This window comes from Pseudonaja textilis, chromosome 7 (genome assembly GCF_049901715.1).
Source record: "Pseudonaja textilis isolate UNSWEBS1 chromosome 7, rPseTex1.2, whole genome shotgun sequence".
In the NCBI taxonomy this organism is placed as follows: domain Eukaryota; kingdom Metazoa; phylum Chordata; class Lepidosauria; order Squamata; family Elapidae; genus Pseudonaja; species Pseudonaja textilis.
Window position 1 is genome coordinate 6,998,765 of NC_141996.1, and position 14,381 is coordinate 7,013,145.

The 14,381-nt window shown below is 44.6% G+C and overlaps 1 protein-coding gene across 29 annotated transcripts in view; it reads right to left on the bottom strand.

Annotated features, from left to right (window-relative positions):
- The window catches only part of DLG2 (discs large MAGUK scaffold protein 2), a 979,527-nt gene that overhangs the window by 59,808 nt on the left and 905,338 nt on the right, over nucleotides 1–14,381 (bottom strand). For all 29 annotated transcript variants that reach the window (XR_015744246.1, XM_087936973.1, XM_087936980.1 and 26 more), the window contains one exon: nucleotides 12,673–12,787. Coding sequence is in view for 28 of the 29 variants with exons in the window: in XM_087936973.1 (XP_087793099.1) it covers nucleotides 12,673–12,787 (115 nt within the window). In the remaining variant the exon portion in view is untranslated. The remainder of the gene's footprint in view (nucleotides 1–12,672; nucleotides 12,788–14,381) is intronic.

Sequence of the window (14,381 nt, forward strand, 5' to 3'; positions counted from 1 at the left end):
CTTGCATCCCAAGAGTCTCAAATCATGTTTCAAGCACTTAAAAGAACTGCATTGATGGGTGATGAACGTTAGTTTCATTTCCCCCCAAATATATAAGCTTCTTTGATGAGCTATAAAACATTAGGTGTCATTCAAAGGAAGATGGCACTTCGCTGCATGAGGCCTGAATGCTGGATTCAGACAAGACCAGCCCTGTATGGCAAACAAAATGTTATTTATATTTGAGATTTTGAAAAGAATAAAGACAGTAGGCACGTTCTGTTACTCTGGGACAGACTTACCTAAATTCAAAACAATTACTATGATGGGCATTGCTAGTCATAAAGTACTCATTATGGGGAGATAAATGATTGCAGGTGTTAAGCTCCTTCCTTCCTTCCTTCCTTCCTTCCTTCCTTCCTTCCTTTCTTCTCTTTCTTTCCTTCTCTCCTCCCCTCCCCTCCCGCTCCTCCTCCTCCCCTCCCTCCCTTCCTCCCCCTTCCTTCCTTCCTTCCTTCCTTCCTTCCTTCTTTCCTTTCCTTCCTTCCTTTCTTACTTTCCTTCCTTCCTTTCTTCTCTTTCTTTCCTTCTCCCCCTTCTCTCCCCTTCCTTCCTTCCTTCCTTTCCTTCCTTCCTTCCTTCCTTCCTTCCTTCCTTCCTTCCTTCCTTCCTTCCTTCCTTCCTTCCTTCCTTCCCCCTTTCTTTCTTTCCCCCTCATTCTTCTAGCTTTCTAGGAACTCTGAGTTATCTTATCAGTTATCTTTTCTCCTTAATCAACATGGCATATTTTTAAGCAGAATGCAACCATGTCCTTTTTCCCTTCCAGGCCACCTACCAGGAATATATGCCACCTACCAATGCATCCCTTTTAAAAAAAATATAAACATTTGAGGCAAATCAAGCCAAGTGGGGAGAACATAACTTCTGTTGGTGTGTTCCTTTGCAGTTTCTGAGTTGGTCGGTTTTCTTGCCGACATTTCATGACACAACTAGGTAACATCATCAGCACTGATGATGTGTAGCACTGATGAGGTTACGTAGCTGGGTAATGAAACGTCTGCAAGAAAACCAACAAGCTCAGGGAGTGCCAAGGACCTTACAGTCCTAACCACCCTCCTCCTCCTCCTCCTCCTCCTTCCCCCCTCCTCTCTTCAAACCCTAATCCCTTCTAGCACTGATGAGGCTACCTAGTTGGGTAATGAAACATCTGCAAGAAAACTACCAAGCTCAGAAAGCACCAAGGACCCTATAGTCTTAATAATCCTCCTCCTCCTCCTCCTCCTCCTCCTCCTCCTCCTCCTCCTCCTCCTCCTCCTCCTCCTCCTCCTCCTCCTCCTCCTCCTCCTCTCTTCAAACCCTAATCCCTTCTAGCACTGATGAGGTTACCTAGTTGGGTAATGAAAGGTCTGCAAGAAAACTACCAAGCTCAGAAAGCACCAAGGACCCTATAGTCTTAATCCTCCTCCTCCTCCTCCTCCTCCTCCTCCTCCCCTCCTCTATTCAAACCCTACTCCCTTCTAGCACTGATGAGGTTACCTAGTTGGGTAATGAAAGGTCTGCAAGAAAACTACCAAGCTCAGAAAGCACCAAGGACCCTATAGTCTTAATCCTCCTCCTCCTCCTCCTCCTCCTCCTCCTCCTCCTCCTCCTCCTCCTCTCCTCCTCCTCCTCCTCCTCTCTTCAAACCCTACTCCCTTCTAGCACCACCAAGCTCAGAGAGCACCAAGGACCCCACAGTCTCTTCCTTGAACCCTGAGCTACAGCTATTCTCTCCTTAATGTCTGTTTGGCAGGTCCACATACCGAGACCTTTTTCAAAAGGGACTATTAGGTCTAATTCCCCAAAGCCCCACGCCCCGTGGGAAGCCCCCTCCAAAGTATAATGCAGCCTTGCAAACCCACAAACGGATCTATATTTTTCATCCCAGTTTGAAAAACAGGCCTACGAAAATATAATGGGAAGAGTTATTACAGGCCGGGTCTCCCAGCCGGTTTGAAATGGAAGGCTGTGGAAATCTTAGCACTTAATCAATAAACTCCCGGGCTATTGGCTTTAATGGACAAAAGAAAAGAACAATGAAGAATTATAGTTAGGTAGGATAAAACGGGAAGGGCGAGGGGGAATGTCAAGATGGAAACATAGCTCGTGGAGGCTTTCAGAGGCTTTAAAAGGTCCTAAATCACACAGCTGGAAAGGAATCTCTAAGATCACTTCCTGTAGCTTTTAGGCGATGTTGAAAAAAATAATAATCTACTGCTATAGCAATTTTTGCAAATAATCATCCAAGGCAGAAATTAAGCATAAAATAGGTTGCTTGCAGTCCGTAGTGTTGGGGAAGGAAAGATTTCACCCTCCTTAGGTGCCAGCGGGAGAGGATAAGGAGGCAGTGATGAAATAGAATATAGAATAATAGAGCTGGAAGGGGGACCTTAGAGGTCTTCTAGTCCAACCCCCTGCTCGAGCAGGAGAACCTATATCATTTCAGACAAATGGTTGCCCAGTCTCTTTTTGAAAGCCTTCAGTGATGGAAAACCCACAACAAGTGGTTCCACTGGTTGATTGTTCTCATCGTTAGGAAATTTCTCAAGAAGATAGGCTCAAGATCCAGACTAGACAAACTAGAACCCTGGGCCGTATCTAACAAAATGAAATTCAATGTAGAGAAAAGTAAAGTCCTACACTTAGGCAAGAAAAACCGAAAGTACACATATAGACTCGGTGAAACCAAGCTCAACAGCAGTAACTGTGAGAGGGATCTTGGAGTCTTAGTAGACAACCAGTTAAATAGGAGCCACCAGTGTGCAGGAACAGCCAAAAAAGCCAATGCAATCTTAAATTGTATTAACAGAGGGATACAATCAAGATCAAGGGAGGTATTAATACCACCCTATAAAGCCTCAGTAAGACCACACCTAGAGTACTGCATCGTTTTGTTCACCACATTATAAAAAAGATGTTGAGACTCTAGAAAAAGTACAGAGAAGAGCAACCAGGAGGATTAGGGGACTGGAGACTGAAACATATGAAGAACGGTTACAGGAACTGGGCATGGCTAGACTAGTGAAGAGAAGGACCAGGGGAGACATGGGTAGCAATCTTCCAATATTTGAGGGGCTGCCACAGAGAGGAGGAAGGGGTCAAGCTATTTTCCAAGGTACTTGAAGGCCAGACAAGGAATAATGGATGGAAACTGAACAAGGAGAGATTCAACCTAGAAATTTTCTGACAGTGAGAACAATCAACCCATGGAACAGAAGTTGCCTTTGGAAGTTGTGGGAGCTTCATCCCTGGAAGCTTTCAAGAAGAGACTGGACTGCCATCTGTCAGAAATGGGGTAGGGTCTCCCATTTTGTGGTGGAGGGGCTGGACTCGATGACCTAAAAGGTCCTTTCCAACTTGGTTAATCTGTTAAACCGTTGTGAAGTAAGTTTTGCATTTTACAATGTTCAGGCTGCAAGTGTTAAGTGAATCAGTGCCCATTTATGGTGTTAGTAACCCGGTTGGTAAGTGAATCTGGCTTCCCCATTGACTGTGCTTGTCACAAGGTGACAAAAGGGGGATCGCGTGACCCCAGAACCCTGCAACCATCATAAATAGGAGCCAGTTGCCACGGGCCCACATTCTGATCCCACAACCACGGAAGTTGCCACAACAGTCGTAAGTGTGAAAAAACACGGGTCCTTAAGCCACTATTTTCAGTGCTGTTGTAACTTCGAACAGTCATCAAAAGAAGGGTTGTAAGTCAAGTGTATTTGAGGCACTAACACTTAACAACATTCTAGAATGCACCGGTAAGTCTTTTGCAAAATTAGCTCCCCGTATTTGGCGCCCTGAAAGAAGGCAGGCTAAAAACGGTGCAATTAGTTTACATTTGTTCTTTGCACCTACCCCCCCAAAAAAAATAAAAAATAAAAATAAGTTTGTCTGGCATCGTTGATGATATTCCTCCAGACTTAATTCGCAAAGGCTATTTTTTGACTCAAGTTCCCACCAGCTGCTAGCGAAAAGCGCTGCGGGAGCTCTATTTTCAGCAGTTCACTAAAGTGCATGTACCGCTGACAGCACCATGTGGCGTATTTATTATTCCGAAAATGGAGTCAAATTGAAAACTTTGAGGACCCTTTTTTTTTGGAAGAAAAAAAAATGCATAAAGTACATTAACCCCTGCTTGGAGATCTTCTAGTCTAGTGATGGTGAACCTTTTTGGCACCGAGTGCCCAAAGCATGCATGTGTGCATGCACCCCCCAAAATGCAATGCGTGCGCCCACACATGCATGTGAGCAAGCCCACGCACTTGCGTGTGCATCCCGTGTATGTGAGTGTCCCCCCCACCCCGTGCATGCACCTCACCCTTACACATGTACCCTTCTCTCCCACATGCACAGCTGAGACAAGGAGTGGGATTCAAATTTTTTAACAACTAGTTCTGTGGGTGTGGCTTAGGTGGTGGGTGTGGCTTGGTAGTCATCTGACTGGGTGGACATGGCTTGGTGGTCATGTTATTGGCTGGGTGTGGCCAATTCAATATCACTCACATTGAGGCACGCATCTCCTCGCCTGGCTTCTCATGACTGTGGGGAGGCTGCAACAGTCGTAAGTGTGAAAAAAGGTCATAAGTCACTTTTTTCAGTGCCATTGCAACTTGAATGGTCACTCCACACAAGCAAAGTACCAGCAAAGGAGGGGAAAAAAACTCCAGAGAAGTTCCTGAGACAGGAAGTCTAGTCCTGCCAAGAATGTAATAAGGGTTAACGGAGAGGCAGTTTCTGTAAGCAACACCAGAATGTTTCCTTCCTGTCTTCCTTACAGGATTAGGCCAGTAATTTCTTCTAACAACCGGTTCTCCAAACTGCTTAGAATGTTAACAACCGGTTCTAGCAAACAGGTGCGAACTGGTAGAATCCCACCCCTGGCTGAGACCCAAAGACCAGCTGGCTAGCAGGCACACACACATGCACGCCAGAGCTGAGTTGGGGCAATGGCACATGTGCCCACAGAGAAGGTTCTGCGTGCCACCCGTGGGTTCAATACCACTGTGCTATAACATTAGAGCTTTAGGTTGGAACAGAGAAGATTGGTACAGCTAGTCTTTGAATTACAACCGCAGTTAAGTTTATAAGTTGGGACAGCTGTCAAGGGTAACCAGACCTGATTTTACAATATTTTTCATGGCCGTCATGTGACAGTTGTTAAGCACACTCTGCAGTTGTTAAGCAAATGCTGCGGTCATTAAGCGACGCCCTTTTGTTAAGTCAACCTTGAGGTGGCATCTCAGGAAGATACAGCACTTACTTTCATTTCCCCAAGCCTTCCCCACTTCGTTCCTCCTCCCCACGGTTCAGGGCAGTCTATCACCGCATAGCAGTGAAGCACAAGTAAGGATAAGGTGGCAGCAGGCATTAACTGACACTGCCATAATTTTGAATTGCCACTAAGTGACATGTTGCAAATCGGGGATGACTTGTCCTGAATCTATTCTGTTCTGATACAAACTGTTAAATGGATTTGTTTTTTTAACCCTCATAAAAATTATGAACTCCTAGGCATTTTCTGCTAAACAGAAGCATGAAGCTTCCTCCCATAACCATGTTTAGGAGATATGATCTCATGCTACAACCTTTTGTCTCATCCTCAGCTCACTATGGAGACAACCTAGATTCATCCTTTAGCTGTTCCAGTTTTAAATTAGTGCTTTCTATCTTCTCTCAACATATCTTGGTGTACAATCGATGCCGCTAAGAATGAGGCTAGAACTGGAATCGACTGAACCGCTAGTGATTGATTGAAACTACTGACACTTCATCCTTCTCATTCATTAGCCACTTCCCTCCAAAGGCCAGGGTTGCTGAAGAAATCAGAATATAGTTTCTGCAGATACCCCTGTCCAGGTAATGCTGTGCCCACCGTTTGCAAAGCATCATTCAGACCGTACCAATGCTCCTTATACATACTGCTATACCGGCCTTATGAAAGACCGTTGTATTTATCATTGAATAAAATAAAAATATTGTCCATACTATCTGGAGGAGAGGAGAGGAGAGGGAAGCGGAGAAGAGGCAGGGAAAAAAAGAGAAGAGAGATAAAAGAAGAGCAGAGAAGGCAGTTTTGTCTAGTGGTTATGACTGTGGATTTATGATGGTCCCAACATCCTCACAGTCGCATGTTCAAAATTTGGGTGCTTGGCAATCGGCAAGTATTCACAATGTTTGCAGTATCCTGGGAGCATGTGATTGATATTTGCAATCTTCCTAGCCAGCTTCCAACAAGCAAAGTCCATGGAGGAAGCCAGATTCACTTAACAACTCTGTTACTAACTTAACAACTGCAGTGATGGAGCAAAATTCACAGGTGTCTCACTTAGCAATGGAAATTTTGGGGTCAATTGTGGCTGAAAGTTGAGGGCTATCTGTGTACTGTATACTCCTCTGACGACCCAAGGATTGGAGTCTGAGTCCTAAGTCAGCACCATGGAAATCAGCACCATGGAAAGCTCCTCAGTATAGAGAGAGGTTGCCTTAGCTCAGAATGAAAGCACATGAAACTCAGACCAGTTTTTCTCAACCTTGGCAACTTTCAGGAGGGTGGACTTCACTCCCAGAATTCCCCAACCAGCATGCTTTAGCTATAATGCCTTGGTAAGACCACACCTGGAATATTGAATCCACTTCTGGTCAACACAATACAAAAGAGATGTTGAGACTCTAGAAAGAGTGCACAGAAGAGCAACAAAGATGATTAGGAGACTAGAGACTAAACCAGCGGTCCTCAACCCTTGGTCCATGAACTGGTACCAGTCTGCATGTCAGAAACTGGGCCATACATATAAGCAAAGTCCCATCCACGGGATGCAGGCAGCATGTGAAACCACGTCCCCTCTGGTCCACAGGAAAAAACTCTCTCCACGGAATCGATCCATGGTGCCACTGGGCTAAACCATACAGTGAACATTTGCAGGAAATGGGTATGTCTAGTCTAACGAAGAGAAGGACTACAGTTGAGATGATAGTGGTGTTCCAATATCTGAGGGGCTGCCAGAAAGAAGAGGGGTATCAACTTATTCTCCAAAGCACCTGAGGGCCGGACAAGAAGCAATGGGTGGAAACTAATCAAGGAGAGAAGCAACCTAGAACTAAGGAGAAATTTCCTGACAGTTAGAACAATTCATCAGTGGAACAACTAGCCTCCAGAAGTTGTAAATGCTCCAACACTGGAATTTTTAAAGAAGAGATTAGCTAACAATTTGTCTGAAATGTAGTTTTCCTGCCTAAGCAAGGGGTTGGACTAGAAGACCTCCAAGGTCCCTTCCAACTCTGTTATTCTAATTAAATTAAGTCTTTCAATATTTGGTGGACTGCCATAAAGAAGAGGGGCCCCATCTATTTTCCAAAGCCACTGAACAGGACAAGAAGCAATGGATGGAAACTCATCAAGGAGAGAACCTATCTAGAAATAAGGAGAGATTTTCCGACAGAACAATTAATCGGTGGCTTTCCCTTAGAAGTCGTGGGTGCTCCATCACCGGAGGTTTTTAAGCAGAAATTGGACATCGGTCTGAAATAGAATAGGGTTTCCTCTTTGAGCAGGGGGTTGGACTAGAAGACCTCCAAGGTCCCTTCCAACTCTGTTATTCTGTTAAGGTTGAGAAACGCTGCCTTAGACAGATTCTTCCAAAGTTTGGTTGCCTTTACCCCCCTCAATGGGCCATGTTCAGTTAATCACGTTCTGCTCTACTAATGCTTTAAAGAGCCACTGCTGATTAATTCTTCTGACCCTCCCCATCCACCACCAGCCAAAATAACACAATTAATCTTCCCTCTCAAGCCACAGCGTTTTCCTCCCAACTGGGGCCTCTCCTTTCCCTCTCCCTGTCATGCTGACATATTCTTAAAAGCCCGGGCTTAATTGGATCTATGTAAGGTCATCAGCTGAATTAGTTCCACCACGAGCAATCATCACGGCAGGGAAAAGGTGACGGCGGTGAAATTGCCTTCCTTCCATCCCAAATCATCAAGGTGTTTGAACCAGAGCAGCAGCAGAAGGAAATACGTCTCACCAAACGAAAGCACGGGAAGAGATATTAAAGGGGCAACAGAGACAGGAACCCAGTGAAATGCATTAGTGAGAGCTGGACCGTAAGGAAGGCTGAGTGCTGGAGAATGAATGCTTTTGAGATGTGGAGTAGGAGAATATTCTTTTTTTTTAAATAGGTCATTTTTTTAAAAAAATATTGTATAAAATACAAAAGAAAGAAAGAAAAGAAAATAAGAAATTAAGGAAAGAAAAGGAAATGGGAAAAGGGGGTGTGAAAAATACAAGGGGGAAGAGAAAAAAAAAAAGGAAGAAAATGGAGTATTGACTTCCAACTTTTCCTAACATGGTACAAAATTAACACATTCCATTTCCAACTTCAGCTTTTTGCTTTTGCATATTAAAATAGAAAACTATCCCATTTTTATAACACCAGATCTTTCTGAACAACAAAACCAAGATCAAAGTTTCGGGTTTTTTTTTTTTTTTCTTCACAAGGACAAATTCCAGAAGTGATATCCAAATAAGAACATATTTTCCTCTTTAAATGAAGTATTCCATTTAACCGTTCCTGCTTTATCTTCCTTGCTATGGAAATAGTATGGAGAAGATTCTTGAGAGTCCCTTGGACTGCGAGGAGATCCAATCAGTTGATCCTAAAGGAAATCAACCCTGACCGTCCTTTGGAAGGACAGATCCTGGAGCTGAAGCTCAAATCCTTTGGCTGTCTAATGAGAAGAGAGAATTCCTTGGAGAAGACCCCGACGTTGGGAAAGATGGAGAGGCAAAAAGGAGAAAGAGATGGCAGAGGATAAGATGGTTAGACGGTGTCATTGGCACAGCGAACATGAGTTTGGGCAAATTCCCACAGACAGACAGAGGACAGGGAATTGCGAAGAGCTGGACATAATTTAGCAACTGAACCACAACAAAAAGCTAAGGAGGACAGGATAAGAAGCAACGGATGGAAACTAACCAAGGAGAGACAGCAAGAACTAAGGAGGAATTTCCTGACTGTTAGAACAATTAACCAGTGGAACAGCTTCCCTGCAGAAGCTGTGGATGCTCCACCACGGGAGGTTTTTAATAAGAGATTGGACAGCCATTTGTCTGAGATGTTATAGAGTTTCCTGCTTGAGCAAGGGTTGGACTAGTCGACCTCCAAGGTCCCTTTCATCTCTATTATTCTGTTATTTTGCTTCCTAGAACTATGCCTCTGGGGAAGAAAATGTTCTTTTCTATCTGGCTGTACTTTTCTATCTTGCTGTACCACACTCCTCCCTCAAGGGAAATTAAGATTCTTTAATTTATAGAAACAGAGCCAGAAGGAATGCTTTTAGGCCATTGAGTACAGCATCCTACACAGGGAGGGAGTGCCGATACAAGCATTATGGCCACCTAACTCCTCCTTAACACATCTGAAGAAAGTGGGTCCACCAATTCTCTGGATAGTTGCTTCCACTTTTACTGCGAGGAAGTAAATTTCTAGTTGGATCAGCCTGCTTCTGGTTCCATCTATTATTAAACAATGTCACCCTGTCTGTTGGTCATGGTGCCTACTCTCTGGGAGAATATTGCCCCCAGGGATCTGTATTGTTTCCACCCTGATGAGATACTGTAAACCACTGAAAACATATGTTGTGGCCTGTGGGCCGCTGGCCCCTCCTGTAGGCATGGGAGTCAAGGTCAGCATCAGGGCAACCTGAGAGCTCTGAGGGGGAATGGAACTGGCAGAGAGAGAGAGAGAGAGAGAGAGAGAGAGAGAGAGAGATGGAGATGAAGACTGGGCTGTCCATCAGCCCTCAGATGGACAATCAACAGCCCCCAGGCCTGAAAGTGGCTGATAAGGAAAAGGAGGAACAGCTGGGTCCAGTGCCTGACATGCAGATGCATAGAAGGTAGAGGAGAGGAGAGCAGTGGAAATCTATGGGCCGGTCCTTGGGACGGAAGAGCCACCACTGCTAGTGAAGCCCCACCCTAGTTCTGGGGATAAAAGGCAGGGGACAGAGATGAATAGGTGTAGCAGACAACTATTCACCTCCCCGCCGGACAGACTTGTAAGCCTGCTGTAAGAGAGAAACTTTTTGCCCGGGCTGCTGAGGATCCTAATTAAAGGAATAATTAATTTAAATACAGAGTTTTTTGTGTGTTTGGGGTGCTGGGTCAGAACAACTTAGTTAGCGTGGGAGAGGATACAGGTAGTCCTTGAATTACAACTACAACTGGAACCAGAATTCCCATTGCTAAGGAAAATGATGGTCAAGCGAATCGTGTCTGATTTTACAACCAATTTTTGCCATGCTTAAGAGAGTCACTGCAATTGTTAAGCGAAATCAAATGGTTGCTAAGTAAATCTGGTTTTCTGCATTGACTGTGTCTCAGAGGTGTGTTTTTTTTTTTTTTTTTCCCAAGAGGCAACTGGACTTTCTGGTGTTTCTTTGAAGACGTTTCACTTCTCATCCAAGAAGCTTCTTCAGCTCGGTCTGGATGGTGGGGGAATGGAAGGATTGATACTCCTTGCAGGCAGCCAGTCATTTGCATTCTTTTAGAGGGTTGCTGAGGCCGCTTGGTGGTTTATCTGTATCCTCAGGGTCACCTGAGTGGCGCAAATGAGTGTGGGGCCTTCTTGGCATCAGGAAGGGATTGTGTTGTGGGGCTGTCCTTTCTTCAGGATGGTGTGATGACCCGGGGCATGACACAAAAATAACAAAGTCTCCAAAGTAGAATAAATTCAATGCCTCCAACTTGGCCCCAATGTCCAATTATCCTCGGCTGGATAACAAACTCTTCAAAAAACAGTCTATGAAAGGCAGAAATGCAGTCCGAGCCCAAGGTAAAGATAATTAGAAATAAAAAAAACCAACACAAACCACACTGAAGTAATTAACACGGCAGGCCAGGATGATAAATTGCAGACTTCCACAAGATAACACAGCACCCACAGTTGGGAGGACGCCAAAACCCAGAAAAAGGCCCGACTAAGATAATGCATGCTTTGCTTCCAGCAAGGTGCTGTATGCAAATGCCCCACTTATATCCTGTTCTCCCAGCTGCAACTAATGAAAGGGATCAGGGCCTTCTTCTCTCTCTTAAGCCACATTGCTCCCTTCTCCGTTCCTCCCTGCGTGCCCTAGGATGAAGAGAGGGTGGCCCTGGGTCTTCCTCTGAATGCCCAGCTGGATTGTGCCCTTCTGTCATTTCTTCCGCAACCATGGGAGCCACACTCCCACTCCCTGTCTGCTGTTCAATCTGCCCCTCAGAATCAGACTCCAACCCGGGCAGGACAGATGGTTTCTACCCCATGTCCCTCATGGCTAGGCACACGCTTGGGCTGTTGGGGTGAGCCTGTGTTGTCTGAGTCTCAGGCTGGGGCGCAGGTGATTCCCGTAGTCTGCCATTTTTCTGGAAATCTGAATTTTCCAGAGAAATTGCAACCTGCGGGAACCATTTGCACTTCAGTTTGGAGTGCGGATGGCACAGAATCATCCCTGGCGGCCTGCGTCTGCGTTCAGCATCGATTCACTTAACAACTGTGGCAGGAAAGGTCATAAAATAGGGCAACATTCACTTAACAGCTGTCTCGCTCAGCCACAGACATTTTGGGCTCAGCTGGGGACGTAAGTCGAGGGCTACCTAGAATAATTCAAGAAGGGGAAAGGTTGACAATTCTTCGTTCATTTAGTTATTTTTCCTGTTTAAACCGCAGCCCTTTCCACTTCTTTCTGCCCCGTTTCTTCAACTTCAAAAAGAAATCTATGTGCCATTTTGGATGTAGTTTCCACCCACCATGGACTGCTGTCCAATGGCGGCATTTGATCCGCCTACACATTGGTAAAAGAAATCAGTACACCCAAATACAAACTAGGCAGATGTGACTTCGTTGATGTTCCTCACTCTGTCAAGGACCTTGGAATTCTCATATCCAATGACCTAAGTGCCAGAGCTCACTGTAACAGCATTGCCAAAAAGGCATGAAGAGTTGTAAATCTAATCTTACAAAGCTTCTCCTCTGGAAATATTGAATTGCTAACTAGGGCATACAAAACCTTTGCTAGACCAATACTCGAATACAGCTCATCTGTCTGGAATCCACACTGCATATCGGACATGAATACAATTGAGCGGGTCCAGAAAAGAAGAGTACTACACTCCTCTGCTCGCAACAGAATAACCTATATCACCAGTCTTGAGATTTGGGGCTTGGACAACCTTGAACTGTACCACCTACAGTTGGACTTAAGCGTCGTACACAAAATTATCCACTACAATGTCCTACCAGTCAATGACTACTTCAGCTTCAACTGCAACAATACAAGAGCACACAACAGATACAAACTCAATGTAAACCGCTTCAAACTTGATTGCAGAAAGTACGACTTCAGCCACAGAGTGGTCAATGCCTAGAATGCACTACCTAACTCTGCTGCTACATCCTCAAACCCCCACTCCTTTTAACCTCAAACTAACCATTATTGACCTCACCCCATTCCTAAGAGGTCTGTAAGGGGCATGCATAAGTGCACAATTGTGCCTCCTGTCCCTGTCCTATTGTCCCCATTTATTCGTAGCTATTTCCTGTATTCTTACTCATGTATTTTATACTTAATACTGATTATCTTGTAAGCGATTGACAAATCAAATAAATAATAAAATAATAATAATACCTGACATAGAGAGAACGCTTTTGATTGGTTCGCAGGGAGCCTGACCCGGAACTCATGCTGTGATTCATCATCTGTTCGCGCAGATCATGGATTTTAGCCTCAAATCGAGCGTACTCTGTAAAGCAAACAAAGAAACCAAATTTAAAGCCCTTTTTAAGATAAATTGATTTATCGTTTTATATGGATTGAGTTATATGATCTAATGGCGTTTCGGAACACCTGTGCTTGAAGAAATAAAATGACAGCAAATTTCTCACTTCTGAAATTAACAAATATTGCCAATCTAAGTCGATTGCTTTCTTCTAGGGTGCTTTCCGATTCCGTAATTTAACCTATAGCTCTAGTACAGGTAGTCCTCGACTTACAACAGTTCGTTTAGTGACCAACCAAAGTTACAATGGCACTGAAAAAAGTGACTTGTGACCATTATTCACACTTATGACCAGTGGAGAATCCCCATAGTCATGTGATCAATATTCAGAGGCTTGGGATCTGACTCATATTTATGATGGTTGCAGTGTCCCAGGCTGATGTGATCCCCTTTGGTGACCTTCTAAGTCACAAACTGAGTCAGCGGGGAAGCCAGATTTACTTAGCAACCTTATGTGACTAACTTAACGACAGTCATGATTCACTTGGCAAGAAAGGTCATAAAATGGGGCCAAGCTCACTTAACAAATGGCTCAGCCATTGTAGCATTGAACGATCACTAAATGAACTGTTGTAAGCCTAGGACTACCTGGAGAATTATAAAATCACAAGACTTAGATGTAGTATTGGGGTGGCATTCTACAGGTTCGCACCTATTCTCCAGAACCAGTTGTTAACATTCAAAGCAGTTCAGAGAACCGGTTGTTAGAAGAAATTACTGGGCTAATCCTGTAAGGAAGGCAGGAAGGAAACATTCTGGTGTTGCTTACAGAAACTGCCTCTCCATTTACCCTTATTACATTCTTGGCAGGACTGGACTTCCTATCTCTGGAACTTCTCTGGAGTTTTTATCCGCTCCTTTGCTGGTACTTTGCTTGTGTGGAGTGACCATTCAAAGTTACAATGGCAATGAAAAAAGTGACTTATGACCATTTTTCACACTTATGACAGTTGCAGCATCCCCACACTCATGAGAGGCCAGGGGAGGAGATGGTGCCTCAATGTGAGTGATATTGACTTGGCCACACCCACCCAGCCAATAACATGACCACCAAGCCACGCCTACCACCTAAGCCACGCCCACCAACTAAGCCACACCCACAGGACCGCTTGTTAAACATTTTGAATCCCACCCCTGCTTGGTACTATTAAAATTCTGTGAATTTTGAAATCAGAGACTTGGTTATCTAACCCAACCTCTGATGGCCATTCTACATTGCTGTGCAATTTCATTCTTTTTCCGTTTCGAGACCTCTGAAAGACAAAGCATTTTCTCCATAATTAAGAGAACTGAAGAGAACTGACTGAAATCTACTCGCTAGCTGCATCCCATTATATCCAATTCTGGGAGGATTTTGGTGCTCTATGAGCTTGGTTGTTTTCTTGCAGACGTTGGATTACCCACAGGGGTGGTCTTCAAAATTTTTAGCAAAGGGTTCTCTGCTCGGTTGCTGGGTGGGCGTGGCCATGGTAGGCGTGGCCTACTCGGCCTCCTGCACCACAGAAGGGGAGCATTTTTGGCTTCCATGGGCTCCGGAGGCTTTCCTCTGGAAGCCGGA